Below are 16,435 nucleotides of genomic sequence, written 5' to 3' on the forward strand. Positions count from 1 at the left end.
TGCAATAAAGACTGCAAACAAACAGGAAACAACTTCTATCTCATTCCAGGGTGAAAAACTAGAGGTAGTCGATAGCTTCCGCTATCTGGGCGACCAAGTTAGTAGTGGGGGTGGGTGCGCTGAAAGTGTAGCTGCTAGAATAAGAATAGCCTGGGCAAAGTTTAGAGAGCTCTTACCCCTGCTGGCGACAAAGGGACTCTCACTCAGAGTAAAAGGCAGACTGTATGACGCATGCGTACGAACAACCATGCTACATGGCAGTGAAACATGGGCTGTAACTGCTGAGGACATACGTAAGCTCGCAAGGAATGAAGCCAGTATGCTCCGTTGGATGTGTAATGTCAATGTGAATACCCGTCAGAGTGTAAGTATCTTGAGAGAAAAGCTGAACATTAGAAGCATCAGTTGTGGCGTGCAAGAGAGACGATTGCGCTGGTATGGACATGTGGTGAGAATGGAGGAGGATAGCTGCGTGAAAAAGTGCCACACCCTAACAGTTGAGGGAACCCGTGGAAGAGGTAGGCCCAGGAAGACCTGGGCTGAGGTGGTGAGGCAAGACCTTCGTACATTGGGCCTCACCGAGGCGATGACTACGGACCGAGACCTTTGGAAATGGGCTGTGCGTGAGAAGACCCGGCAAGCCAAGTAAGATCGTTGCCAGTGCCCCTGGACTGGTTCTTGTGCGGGTGGCACATGAGATGCACCATTTTGAGCGTGGCCGTTGCCAGTACCGCCTGACTGGCTCCTGTAGGATTTTCGAGCGAGATCGTTGCCAGTGCCCCTGGACTGGCTTGTGCGGGTGGCACATAAAAGACACCATTTCGAGCGTGGCCGTTTTCGTGCGGGTGACACGTAAAAGCACCCACTACACTCTCTGAGTGGTTGGCGTTAGGAAGGGCATCCAGCTGTAGAAACTCTGCCAAATCAGACTGGAGCCTGGTGTTGCCATCCGGTTTCACCAGTCCTCAGTCAAATCGTCCAACCCATGCTAGCATGGAAAGCGGACGTTAAACGATGATGATGATGATGATGATATATATTATTTACCATAGTCCTCCAGGCAATCACAGAGGAGTTCAAGACAGGTTGCCCCTGGGAGCTCCTCTATGCTGATGACCTTGCCCTAATTGCGGAGTCACTATCAGAACTAGAGGAGAAGTTTCAGGTGTGGAAGCAAGGTCTAGAATTGAAGAGCCTTAGAGTCAACCTAGCTAAAACCAAAATCCTAATAAGTAGGAAGGTAGATAAAACACAAACCCCTTCAGGTAGATGGCCCTGCTCAGTATGTAGAAAAGGAGTAGGTAGTAACTCTATAAGATGTACCCGGTGCAAGCTATGGACACATAAGAGGTGCAGCAACATCAAAGGCAGGTTAACTAGCAAGTTAGTTTTTGTTTGTGGCAGATGTTCAGGTGCAATAAAGACTGCAAACAAACAGGAAACAACTTCTATCTCATTCCAGGGTGAAAAACTAGAGGTAGTCGATAGCTTCCGCTATCTGGGCGACCAAGTTAGTAGTGGGGGTGGGTGCGCTGAAAGTGTAGCTGCTAGAATAAGAATAGCCTGGGCAAAGTTTAGAGAGCTCTTACCCCTGCTGGCGACAAAGGGACTCTCACTCAGAGTAAAAGGCAGACTGTATGACGCATGCGTACGAACAACCATGCTACATGGCAGTGAAACATGGGCTGTAACTGCTGAGGACATACGTAAGCTCGCAAGGAATGAAGCCAGTATGCTCCGTTGGATGTGTAATGTCAATGTGAATACCCGTCAGAGTGTAAGTATCTTGAGAGAAAAGCTGAACATTAGAAGCATCAGTTGTGGCGTGCAAGAGAGACGATTGCGCTGGTATGGACATGTGGTGAGAATGGAGGAGGATAGCTGCGTGAAAAAGTGCCACACCCTAACAGTTGAGGGAACCCGTGGAAGAGGTAGGCCCAGGAAGACCTGGGCTGAGGTGGTGAGGCAAGACCTTCGTACATTGGGCCTCACCGAGGCGATGACTACGGACCGAGACCTTTGGAAATGGGCTGTGCGTGAGAAGACCCGGCAAGCCAAGTAAGATCGTTGCCAGTGCCCCTGGACTGGTTCTTGTGCGGGTGGCACATGAGATGCACCATTTTGAGCGTGGCCGTTGCCAGTACCGCCTGACTGGCTCCTGTAGGATTTTCGAGCGAGATCGTTGCCAGTGCCCCTGGACTGGCTTGTGCGGGTGGCACATAAAAGACACCATTTCGAGCGTGGCCGTTTTCGTGCGGGTGACACGTAAAAGCACCCACTACACTCTCTGAGTGGTTGGCGTTAGGAAGGGCATCCAGCTGTAGAAACTCTGCCAAATCAGACTGGAGCCTGGTGTTGCCATCCGGTTTCACCAGTCCTCAGTCAAATCGTCCAACCCATGCTAGCATGGAAAGCGGACGTTAAACGACGATGATGATGATGATGATATATATGTATATAATTTTTACCAAATTTTTTGGTTAAAAAAATATATATTTAATATATATATATATATATATATATATATATATATATATACATAAGTTCAAAATAGGAAAAAGACAAAAAAACGTGAGTACGTGATACAGATTGTGTTACTAGACGCTCGGGAAAGGAAAGAAAGAGAATTTGACGTTTCGAGCGGAGCTCTTCGTTGGAATCTGGCATGGCTGTGTGGTAAGAGGCTTGCTTCCCAACCACATGGTTCCGGGTTCAGTCCCACTGCGTGACATTTTGGGCAAGTGTCTTCTGCGATAGTCTCGGGCTGTCGAAAGCCTTGTGAGTGGATTTGGTAGAAGGAAACTGAAAGAAGCCCGTCGTATATATATATATATATATATATATGTATATATTTGTGTGTCTGTATTTGCCCCTCCACCATCACATGACAACTGATGCTGGTGTGTTTAGGTTCCTGTAACATTAGCGGTTCAGCAAAAGAGACCGATAAAATAAGTACTAGGTTTACAAAGAATAAGTCATGGGGTCGATTTGTTTGATTAAAGGTGGTGCTCCAGTATGGCCACAATCAAATGACTGAAACAAATAAAAAGAATATATAATATATATATATATATATATACACAATTGAAAAAAGATTATAGATCTGTACAAATTGAATTTTTATATATAAAAGATGGTGGTGGAAATAGTACATTTCAATTTAAGAGGGAATTTAATAAAAATGATTTTTGAAAAATTATTACATAAAGAAAATATCACCAGTTTTGATGAAATGGTTAATGTCTGTTTTGTGTAAAGCAACAAAAAGTAAAGAAGAAATATAAGTCACCTGATAAGTCCTCTGTTGTGTTATTGATCAGAAGTCGAAAGTACTGTGTTGTGAGGTTGGCAAGTACTGTGTTGTGATGTTTACAGCAGTGTTCTGTTGTGGTGTTGGCGGTGGTCTGATGTTATGTTGATTTTTGGCAATATTGTTTTGTGATTTTGGTGGTTGTTGGTAAATTTGTGTTTTGATGTTGATGGATGTTGGCAGTATTGTGTGGCTATGGTGGTATCTCTGTGTCTGTATAGAATTTTGTGTCTGTGGCATTGAAATTATTACGTTGATGTGATGATTGACAGCTTCAAAGGGGTAAGATTCATTCCCTTGTATTAGGGTGCTGATTCTCAGTGATGTTAACATTTACATGTATTATCTGAATTGTTCCGTTTGAAGTTTGTCGAAAGCTTTATGCAAAAGACATTCAACACCTCTGTGACTCTTTGCTCTTCTTCTTCCACAGATACAAGCGACCGTATTCGGACCTCTATCATGCGTCTTCTGGAGATGATGGAGGAGACAACTCAACAGTTGTTGGACTCCAAGAGCGTCCAACAGGAACTGATGGATACGTTAAACATGAGAGATAGCGAGGCCCAGGACAGGAGCCAGCGTCTACAAGACTTGACAGAGCAACTGAAACAGGAGATAAATGCCAGGGAGCAACTTGCATTAGAGCTGCACAAATCTCAAGGTACACTGAAGCTTTCTATTCTTTTTTATTAATTTGACTGCAGCCATGCTGGAGCACCGCCTTTTGTTGAGCAAATTGATCCCCAGGACCCATTCTTTGTAAGCCTAGTACTTATTTTATTGGTTTCTTTTGCCGAACCACTAGGTTACGGGGATGTAAACACACCAAATCCACTCACAAGGCTATGGTTGGCCTAGGGCTATAATAGAAGTCATTTTCCCAAGAGTGACACACATCTTGTGTATTAGTAGATTTAATAGTATCCTAGTATCACCTACCAGATTAGGGTGGGATGTTGTAGTAGTAGTAGTAGTAGTAGTTAGTAGTATGGTGGGTCAAAGGTTAACAAAATGCTTATTGTGTTAATCTAGAATCTTCTGCTTTCTTGGGAGTTTTTGGCTCATCATTAAAATGTATCTTTGTCATGTCTTTTCTCTAAGTATTTCCATGATCATTGCCGTGATTAACTTTCTGGTCTTGTGTCCCCCCCCCCCCCACTGTCAAGACCTTTAAATATGTGACCCACTTCTCCCAGGCACATGGTTTCTCTGTTGACCTTCCCTTTATTTTTATTGCTTCTTTCCTTGAACAGTTGCCCTCTGCAACGCACTACAATCGTCTCGTTTTTCTCTGGTCTGTGATAACCAGTCTTTTGAGCTTTCTTATTCCTTTATTGCCCAGAAGGGGCTGAACATAGAGGGGACAAACGAGGATAGACAAAAGGATTAAGTCGATTACATCAACCTCAGTGTGTAACTGGTACTTAATTTATCAACCCCGAAAGGATGAAAGGCAAAGTCGACTTCGGCGGAATTTGAACTCAGAACGTAACGGCTGACGAAATACCGCTAAGCATTTCACCCGGCATGCTAACCACTCTGCCAGCTCGCCGCCAGTCTGTTAAGCTTTCTGTCACTCAACATCTCTTGAATCTGTAGTTCCATTCTTTTCCTTTATAGTTGTCCCTTACACTACAGAGGCCCTCAAGCCTGGTTTTGTGCAAGATCATTTGAAAGTTAAAATATTGGTTCTGGTGTTGATGTGTAACAGTGTGAAAGTGAGTGTGTTCATTGGACCCTTGGCTGTTATTTCATTTCTACATGTTTCCCTTTCTTTCCTTTTTTTTCCTTTTCCCCCCCACCTCTGTGCGGACACTATTTTCAGGATTGGTGGAAGGCTTCATGGAGGAGCGCAAGTCCCTGAACAGTAAACTGAAGGACCACGAGGACCGGGAGGCTGTCCTAATCATGGAGAACGAGACATTGCGTAACCAGGTGCATGACCTGCAGCTGTCTGAGAGCGAGGTGACGTCACTGCGCAACGAAGTCCAACGCCAGCAGAACATCCTCTACGACAACGCCGGACACGAACAGCAAGGTTTCTATCGCCATTTAAAACTTCTCATCCCTTTGGGCTTCTTGACTTTCAGCAGTTTCCTCTTCTGGGATAGAATCTATGAGTGGTACAACATATTTAATTTTGATGACGAACTCTAACAAAGACACACTGAGGGGTGGGGCAAAGGAGGAAACTGTTACTTTTGTGCATGTTTTTTTTTGTTGTTTGTTGTTTTACCATTTGGGTTGATGTGCATTTATTTGTTTTTTTTTTGTCTCTTAATGTCTTGGAACCAATGGGTGTATATATGTCTGTCTATTTGTGTCTGTCTTTGTCTATCTGCGTTTTTACGACTCTTTGTGTGTATCTTTCTTCATGTGTGTGTGTATTTCCATTCATCTGTTTTACTCTGTGTTTGTGTGTCTGTCTGTTCTGCTGTGCACATGTGATTCTGCATGTGTCTGGTCCATCTCTTCCATGCATGTGGGTCATCACTATGACACATATATGTGCATTTCTGTGCATGCCTGTCCAATTACATGTGCACGTGCATGCATATATCTGTTAATTAAGCTCAACTTTATTTTCAAACTAATTATTTATTCATTTATTTAACTTGGAATTATTATAACAGTATGAATTTTCCGGAAGTAAGATCTTAGGCCATATCACATATGATATCACATCTAATATCTTCAAGCACCCGTTTATTATATTTATTGTTCTTTTCACTTGTATTTTCAAATTCCATGTTTGTTAGTTTATGTAATATTTAAAAACTCAGATTTTCTTTTCAGATAAAAAAAAAAATACTTGCTCCCTTCCTCCCACCTTCCATCCTCTCTCTTCCTCTCCCTTCCTCTCTCTCATTCATTCATATTTACTAATATGAATTTACAAATTGTATATCATTATTTATGATAATTATTTCATGAAGATTTTATTTAGATTTTTAATTTTTTGGAGTTTTTAAGGGTCATTATTTTACTTGGTTATTTTTTGCTTTTTCTTTTTCAATTCTGTAGAATTTAGATTTGGTAAAATATTCTGTGCATGTGTGTGTATATACAAGCACACACACACACACACACACACACACACACAAACACAGATGTATGTGTGATAAAAAAAAGAGAAACTCTCTCTCTGTCAGTTACAGTGACAAGGGTTCAAGTTGGTCCGATCACTGGAAGCACCCCTACTCTTAATGTAGTGCTTAGGGAGATGGAATGTGAAATAGAATATGACAAAGCTGGCCCTTTGAAATACTCATTTTTGCCAGCTGAGTGAACTAGAGCAACGTGAAATAAAGTGTCTTGCTCAAGGGCACAATGCACCACTGGGAATTGAACTCATAGCTTTACGATTGTGAGCCGAACATCCTGACAACTTAGCCACATGTCTTCATGTGTGTATGATATAAAATGTGTTAAACAAACACATGTGGTAATATGTTAGGTTTGTTGTTTTAAAGGAATTTGAAGAACAGCAGAACATTTCCTAATGGTGGCAGGGATTAAAAAAAAAATACAATAAATAGTCAAATCTTACAGTTCCATATTTAAGAGATGAGGAATTATGTATATTATTTACATTTGACAGATATTTGTCCTCATCTTGTTTGTTGTTAACACTACGTTTCGGCTGATATACCCTCCAGCCTTCATCAGGTGTCTTGGGGAAATTTCGAACCTGGGTTCTCATTCCTAAGGTATTTTTTGATGTTATTATTATTATTATTATTATTATATAGGTCACTGCCTGGGATCGAACTTAGAATCTTGGGTTCTTAGGGTTAGTAGCCTGTGCTCTTAACCACCATGCCATACGCCCATGGGCATATGGTGTGTGTTTATATAAATAAATATACACACACACATACATATAAATATATATGTGTGCGTGTTTATATAATTAAATATACATATATATGTATATGTATCTATATGTGTGTCTGTTTATATAACTAAATATACACACATATATATATGTATCTGTGTGTGAGTGTGTATAAAAGTTTCGTTTTGACTGGAGGGGGCTTCAAGATTCGGTTGATGGCTCATCCAACCAGGGTTGAAAGGTCATCAGACAGAAACTGAAGTCCAGGTTGAAACTAATGTTATACTATATATTTGAGTGTGGGCTACTAACCTCAAGATTCGAGTTCGATTCCAGGCAGTGACCTGAATAATAATAACAACAATAATAATAATAATAATATCGAAAAATACATTAGGAATGAGAGCCCAAGTTAAAAATTTCCCCGAAGACACCTGAAGAAGGCTGGAGGGTATATCAGCTGAAACGTGTTAATAACAAACAAGTTGAGGACAAATATCCGTCAAATGTAAATAATGTAAATAAAGTAAATAGTCAAATATATTATATAACATTAGTTTCAACCTGGACTTCAGTTTCTGTCTGATGACCCTTTCAACCCTGGTTGGATGAGCCATCAACCGAATCTTGAAGCCCCCTCCAGTCAAAACGAAACTTTAATACACGCTCACACACAGATACATATATATATGTGTGTATATTTAGTTATATAAACAGACACACACACATATAGATACATATACATATATATGTATATTTAATTATATAAACACGTGTGTGTGTGTGTATATATATTTATATAAACACACACACATATAGATACATATATATGTGTATATTTAGTTACATAAACACATACAGACATATATAGATACATATATATGTCTGTATATTTAGTCATGTATACATATACAATGAATGTGTCAATAAGTTTGTTTTAAATTAATTTTTATTTCTAAATTAAATACTTTTTTAAAAAGAGATTCTTTAATGATAATAATAATAATAGTTAATATTTTGGTCCCCTCACTTTTCCATTAACAAAAGAAAAAGCAGAAATAACCGATGGTATCTTAACTCTGTTCTGTTATCATTTACAAGATACCAGTAGGATACTAGGGTATAGTAGTGGTTGTAGGGTTGGTCAAAGGTTAACATACCTATACAGGGATAATCTAGAACCCCCCCCCCCCCATTATCCTTTTGTTTTTGATATTTTCATTTCATTTGTAAGCTGCACCCCTGCTAATCACTTATTCGAAATGCCAGCGAGAATCTAAAGAAGAAAAAAAAAAATGATATTGATGCCCATGTAGTTGCGAGTAGATGTAAACACTTTCTTGGCCCTCAAACCCTTAACACTAATGGTGCAATGCTGTGTTTTTTTGTTTTTTTTGCCTCCCCGCCTTCTCCCTAAAGAGAAAAATGTTTTTTTAAACATATCTATTTGTTTTTGGAAGTGACACTGTCCTCCTTCCTTCTAACTGTGGTCCAATTAAACCATTATTAATTATTATGATTGAAATTATATTAAACATGGAACTGTTGTTATTATCATCATCACTATCGTCGTCATCATCATCATTATTAATATTGTTATCATGTTGGAATAGAATGGTATTTTAATATGTAACTATGTTAGTGTGGGTTACTGATTGTGTTTGGTCTAATAACCAACTCTAGTAAGGTTATACTCAGAGTAGGGTTGTACTCAGAGGTAACTGATTCTCACTGGGTTAGTCTGACACCTATTGGGATAAATAATCTGTGGCGGGTTTACTTAAATCCTGCATTAATGAATATGAATCTAGAAGTAACTGGCTCAGCTGGTTTCTTTGTGTTAACCCAGGGCTAATTAACCCTTTTGTTACCGTATTTCTGTTGAGATGTTCTGTGTTTCTTTCAATTGATTTTAAATATAACAAAGAATTTAGTAAAATAACTTCGTTATCATTAAGCTGGTGTTAGGAACATAAATTGTGACTAAGGTTTGGTGGAAGATTTTAATTCAGAACTTATGAAAACAAGACATTTGTAGTTCAGAGACAGGGGTGGTTTCAGCCCCGTTGGTAATGAAAGGGTTAAATCTTATGGGTTTACTAACTGAATTCACAGCAGACTGACCTGTTAGATTTCCTAACTAAAGCAGTGATTCTCAACCAGTGTCCGCATGATCCTAAGGGGTCCATATAAGAATTTACTGTTAAAATTTATGTGCAATAAATTGGTTATAATTCTAAGGGTCCACCTAAGTAAAATAGGAACCAAAGGGATCCTTAGGTAAAAAAAAAAAAAAAAGGTCAAGAAACACTGAGCCTAAGTAAGGGCAAATTGATTGACTGGCTGACTCAGTAGGTTTACCCACTCAGCTCAGTGAAGGCTCACCTTCTAGTTAGAGTATAACCACATGATTATAAAGGTGTAGGGTTCAATTCCCGAACAGGGGGTTGTGTTGTGTCCTTGAGCAAGGCACTTCATGTCATAGTGTTCCTCTCTACTCAGCTGCAAATGAGCACCAGTCGACTGCTGGTGCAACCATCTTACCCTCCAGCTGTCACATCCAGGACGTTTTGCTGGGGTTAAGGGCACGAGGGCCGAGAAAGTTTCTATGTCTACTCGCAACTATATGGGCATCCGAATACTTATCAATAAAAGCCTGGCACTTACAACCAAGTCCTCCTCTCTCGCGAGTGATGGCTGTGGTCCCTCCTCTCCTTTCGATAGCTCAACATTTGCTGAGTTTACCTGCTCAACTCTATGTTCAGACTTTGGTCTGGTTCTCTTGTGAAGCCAAGGAAACTACTGGATATACCTGGTGACCCTTAAATCGCCATGAGTGGTAATGTCAAGGGACTGACTCTCACCAGGTATATTAACAGAACCTGAGACCAACTGATATCTTCTTTGTACATTTACCCGGCTGTGCTCTGTAGCTTTCGTAACGAGGATACAGATAAAATAATAGCTATATTTTCTATAAAATATTACTATAATAATTTCTTTATTTATTGATATGGTGATGATGATGATGATAGTAAAATTCAATTATTATTAAATAATTATATAATAATAATAATAATAATAATAATAATATTAATTGTAATAATAAAAAGAAACTGCTCTCTTGGGGACAGCAAGGATTTTGAGACTGGTACTTGAGGGTTAAGTATTGTGGAAAGAGACCCTGCGACACCTTTGACTACAGGTTGCTGTCCCCTCTTGTGGAACCAACTGGAGCAAATAATATCAAGAGATCTGAGAAGTAAAATGGAAATAAGTCATAATAATAATTGTCTTTTAATGGCAATTTTAATTAGTAATTTTCTTGCTAAAATATTTTTTTCAAATCGTAATCTCAGGAAATTAACGAACATTACTATTTCAACTGAAAAGAAAATAGAGAAGAACAAAAATAATCCTTTAAAATAAGATTTAATTGGAAAACACACACGCACACACATGCGGGCAGTGCAAGATAATTATGAAAATTAGTAAATTCAAAAGTAATGACACTCTCTGTCAATATATCAGCAATTTGTGAGACAAGCCCCTAATCAGTTGATTAATGCCTTGTCCATTCCTGAACCGCTCAGCTATCATGTGCTGCTTCTGTAGTCACATTCTTTTGAATTGACCATGCGTTGCTTTGTAGCTTTAAGATTTCAGTGATGTGATCGTTTATTTTTGGGTAAGTGTGTGAGGCTGGACCTGGCCATTTTGAACATAAAGCAGGTAGAATCTTTAGGCTAAATATGGCCAGTTTAAATCTAAAAGGTTAATGCACTTGGTCAGTTATGAGTAGTTGTATTAAACTGGTCACTGTTACAGTTCCATAGTTGACCCAGTTCAGTTTTTCTTTATTGATTTAGTTTTATTTAAATGACTTCAATTCATGATGTTACTTATTGTATTTGACTCTAAAGCAGTGAGTTTCAACCTATTTCGATCCACTGTACTTGAAGAACATTCTAAAAGTGTGACATTTCAACATCAACTTCCTAAAAGTTTAATTATTTAAAATTAAAAAAAAAACATTAAAATTATTTAAAAATTAAAAAAAGGGTGCATGCCATGCACTTTGTCACAGAGAAATGCACATTACAGTGGTGCAGTGCTTTATAAATGCTGAAGATTTTTAAATATATAGCATTTTTCGACAAACTTAAAAGTAAATGGCACATTTGCAGAATCTGCAAGTGTGCCCATGGCAAACTGGTTGAAGATGTCTGCCCTAGAGAAAAATGAAATGCAAAAGCTGAGGTCAACAGGATTTGAACTTGGAACTTAGAGAGAGAGATGACATGAAGTAGTATTGAGCATTTAGTTTGACATGCCATGGCCCATTGACTTTTGACGGTGTTGGATGTCACTTTGTGTCTTATAAAGGTCACCAAGTAGTTTGTTTAGTTCAAAATATCCTTGTAAGCCCCTTTTTTCCAGCGTCACTTACAATGGTTGGGTTTATTTTTGAGAGCTTCTGTATCTACCCTATATGGTCAAATTAAAATTTTAATTTACTTTCTACCAAGTAAATTAAAATTTACTTTGTTGAATGAGGGAAGCTCTTTGTGATCACTCAACACAAGAGAAAGAGCAGTCTAATCTTTCTCAAACCAGACCTTATTTAAAAAAGAAAATGGAAGGACATATTGTATAATGTAATTCTAGCTATAGCTGAAAAACCAAAAAAAAGAAAAGAAAACTAACTCCAAAAAGACAGGATGGCCTTGGCTGGAATGCCTTTGATCATAGTTTGCTAGATTAGAATGGGAATAATGAACAAGGTGACCTTGTTGCAATTATAGCAAAATGACAACTTTTGATTTGGATACAAATAGATGATGTGAAGGCATTTAGAAAGGAAGACTGAATCACTGGTTCAATCCACCCTTTATATTCAGAATTAGCTCCCTTGTGCTCTATGCTAGTTTTATATATTTTCATGACTGCTGATTGGCACTGAATAGATGGAAGTCACAACTTCCTTTACATATTTTGCCTATGCGTGTGTGTGTGTTTTCTTTCAGATCTTGTCTGCTAATATTTATTGAGCTGAGGATTTTTGAAGTATATATATATATATATATATATATATATATATACATACTTCAAAAAAACAAAACAAAAAAAACCTATATATATTTGAAATAGTTATGTCTACATGTTATGAGGATTGATTTGGAAATAAAATTAAATAAAAAAAAATATTTTTTCTTTTCGAAATGTGAAGGAAAATATCTATATATTTGAATATTTGTATTATAAAATTTTACATACATACACATTCTTATGTGTATATTTACACTATAGAATGAATACATATGTATGTATGTATCTATATATATACATATATACACACACACACACACACACACACACACACACAAATATACATATTCATATGCATGTGTGTGTGTGTGTGTGTGTGCGTGCGCGCCTTATCCAGTATTATATTATGTTTATAAAAACAAAAACCGACTCCCTAAAAATCGATGCGCTACTTATATAAAGAATATATTTTAAAATTTAACCAAAATTTTTTAAACAATGCAAACAATTTTTTTGATTTATTTTGTTTGTGCTCTTACTGAGGAAATTCAGTTGTGTCAAATAAACTTTAACGATTATAAAAGAAATAATAGATCTGTTATTTACAAAAAACAATAGGAAAAAAAAAACGAAAACAAACGATGAACGATGATTCTTAATTGCGTTTTAATGTGAAGTAAAATAAAGCGAAGAGATAATGTTACTTTGTGACTGTTTCAAATCATTCCGTAATTTTTTTGTGTTTGTTTTCTTGTTATTTGTGAAGATACGTTGGTCAGGTATATCTCTCTACCTGTAATTACTCACCTGTAATTATATTTCTCATTGTGTACTGGAAATTATTGAAAATTTCTGGAGAAATTCATGTTTATAGATCATGTAGTGAGGGCTCAAGACTTTTGTTAATATAAAGAAGCATTGAATTAATGAAGTTGAGAGTTTAGGTGTTGGTAGGGCTGTATGGGTAAGGAGTATGCTTCCCCAACCATGTGGTTCTGGGTTCAGTCCCTCTGCATGTCACCTTCAGTAAATATATTTTACTATATTCCTGGGCTGATCAGTACATGTGAGCAACTTTTCCAGATAGATGGTTTGTGGAAGTCCTTGTGTGTGTGTGTGTGTGTGTGTGTGTGTGTGTGTGTGTGTGTGTGTGTATGTGTGTGTGTGCGTATATATATATATATATATAAAAATGTACAGCACCTTGTGCAAGTGTCTTCCATTATAACCCTAGGCTCCTCTCCTATCAAGCTTCTCCTTTGAAGCTGTGTGAAATAAGAGATCTCTTATTTCAAAAATAAGCAAGGGTTAGTGGCAGGAAGTGGCGAGTGCTTTGCTGCCTTGTGCTTTCGAATAGGTTCCAGTGCATGACCCCTTAAAGAAGTGTCTTCGATGGAAGCTAAGCAAAAGCCCATCAAATATGTATGTTTGTGCCTCATTGCTTAACAACCGGTGTTGGTTTGTTTATAACCATGTGACTTAGCAGTTCAGCAAAAATGAATGATAGACTACATACTGTATTATGATAATAAATACACATTAAGTATTAGATTAGAATAGAATATGTGCCATATTATGCTATCAAATTAATACAATATCAAGATAAATTCTGGGGTCAATTTGACTAAACCCTCCAAGATGACCAGTTTAGTGACTGAGACCAGTAAAAGATTAAGAGAATTTTGCTAAGACAAACTCAAGAGCAAAACAGTGCATAAAATTGTGAAATTCTGTGCATATTTTTTACCACCTTGGGTCCATGTGTATAAAATTTATTCTTGAAAAAATGGTTCTTAAAATACAAAATTGTGTTTATTTCTGGGAAAGAAATTTAATATTTATATATAAGAAAAAATATGTAAATTCTTAAAGAGTTTGCTTCAGTAATTCTCAGAAAAATGGGAAAAAAACTAGTAAAAAGCATTTGTTAAAAGTGAATACACATTTATTTCTAGAAAAATATACATTTGTTGCAAATAAGAATGCCGTTTGTGTGATGTGTCTTGAGAACCAATATACCAAAAGTGAATCATTTCACATTCTCTTGAATGTTTATGAAATTCTTATGATGTCATCAATATTTGGAGAAATGATTTTGATATTTCTAAAATTTAGAGGAAAAAAAAAAAAGAAATCCACTATTTCTAGAAGGAAAATGCAGTAGTTGCGTAAAAAATACAAAACATGGTTTCTCCAAGTGTGTTGTTTTATCTTTACGTAGCTGAAACTCTGTCATCCATGTTAGAAATTAAACACAAAGGTTTGTGGTGTGCGATGCTCAAATTTTGAGCCATAGTTTGATTAGCTGGATGGGCATGGTATAATAATTCACAAATTGAATTTAGAGCTTTCACTTGAATTAATGAAACACAACAAACATATTTGTATAATAATTCAGCCAACCCGTAAATTAAATTTTTCTTCCTCTCTATTAGGCTCACTTGAGGTTCGTTTGGGGGTCATCATCGTCATCGTTTAACGTCTGCTTTCAATGCTGGTATGGGTTGGATGGTTTGACAGAAGGACTGGTGAGCCAGAAAGCTGCAGCAGGCTCAAATCTGATTTGGCAAAGTTTCTACAGCTGGATGCCCTTCCTAACACCAACCACTCTGCGAGTGTAGTGGGTGTTTTTACGTGCCACCCGCACGAGGGCCAGTCAGGCAGTTCTGGCAACGACCACACTCAAAAGGTGTTTTTTTTACATGTTACTTGCATGGGAGCCAGTCCAGCTGCACTGGCAACGATCTCGCTTGAATGTTGTTTTCCACGTGCCACCAGCACATGTGCCAGAAGTAAATATAACTACCACAGTGAAGTAGCATCTTGTTCTCACTTTGAACGGTGCTCCTTAATACTGACGAATGCCAGCCCAGCTCCTCCAAAAATGGAAACCCTCACTGCCATCTTTTGGTATTGAGAAGACAAAATATTTTGTATTCATACAATTCTTTTCTTCTCCCTGTTGATGTTAGACAAGCTTTAGAAGTTTAAAACCATTTCAATTTCCTTATTAAACATGGCCGTGTGGTTAAGAAGCTCATTTTGCAACCACATAGTTCCAGGTTCAATCCCACTGTGCAGTACCTTGGGCATTGTCTTGTACTATAGCATGTGGGTGATCAACGTCTTGCCAGTGAAATTGGAAGATGGAGACTGTGCTGAAGCTTGCCATGTGATATATGTTTCTATGTGTATCTGTGTCTGTCACATCACCACCACATAAACGGTGTTGGTTTGTTTACATCCTGTAATTTAGTGGTTCAACAAAAGAGTCTGATAGAATAAATATGAAACTGAAAAGCTATGGAGTCAGTGTGTTTGATTAAAACTTTTCTAGGTGGTGCCCCAACATGGCCACAGTCCAACGACTGAAACAAAAGATAAAAGATGGCATTTTTCCTCCATCACCCTCCTGCATCCTATGTGAAACACTTTCTGATCATTGAACTTGTCCACTTTCTTTCCAGCTTACTGAAAACCTATCAGTCTCGCAATGTCTGTCTCTGCCACTCACTGCATTGGTCACTGAGAGCCATCGCTTGTTCATTTACTGGCCATTTTCTCATGTTAGCTTTGGTCAAACTGGGGCATCTCTGTGACAGCATTTTATGGCTTGGTGCCATTGTTGTCAACAACCCTTGACCTGCTTTTCAAGTAAAGGATTTTATATTCACAGAACAACCGACCATAATGTCTACACGAACTGTAGCCATTACATAATTGTTTCCCTCAGACAATATCAAGTCCCAGAATGTCAATATTGCACATGCGAGTACTTGCACATGTGTGCACATACTCACAAAAACATACATATAATATATAAGATGTGCTTCTGTTTCCAAGTTGTTTCTGCCTACCAACTCTGCTCAGAAGAGATTAGTTAATCTGGCACTCAATCAGTTACAATGATGTTGGTTCCAGTTGATCCGATCAACGGAACGGCCTGCTCATGAAGTTAATATGCAAGTGGCTGAGCACTCCACAGACACACATACCCGTAATTTAGTTTTTAGGGATATTCAGCATGATGCAGGACGTGACAAGGCTGGCCCCTTTGAATTACAGGTATAATTCATTTTTGGCGGCTGAGTAGACTGAGACAATGTGAAGTAAAGTGTCTTGCTCAAGGACACAACAAGCTGCTGGGAATTGAACTCTGGATCTCCTGATTGTAAGCCAAATCCTGTAACCAATGAGCCATGTTCCGTCACACTTAGTTAAACTAGGGTAGA

General features: G+C 38.1%; 1 protein-coding gene across 40 annotated transcripts in view; it reads left to right on the forward strand.

Annotated features, from left to right (window-relative positions):
- LOC106868309 (uncharacterized) overlaps positions 1-16,435 on the forward strand; it is a 311,641-nt gene that overhangs the window by 190,824 nt on the left and 104,382 nt on the right. For all 40 annotated transcript variants that reach the window (XM_089358046.1, XM_089358048.1, XM_089358049.1 and 37 more), the window contains 2 exons: positions 3,747-3,977; positions 5,142-5,354. In XM_089358046.1, the coding sequence (XP_089214172.1) occupies positions 3,747-3,977; positions 5,142-5,354 (444 nt within the window). The remainder of the gene's footprint in view (positions 1-3,746; positions 3,978-5,141; positions 5,355-16,435) is intronic.

This window comes from Octopus bimaculoides, chromosome 9, assembly GCF_046866305.1.
Source record: "Octopus bimaculoides isolate indiv1 chromosome 9, ASM4686630v1, whole genome shotgun sequence".
NCBI lineage: Eukaryota > Metazoa > Mollusca > Cephalopoda > Octopoda > Octopodidae > Octopus > Octopus bimaculoides.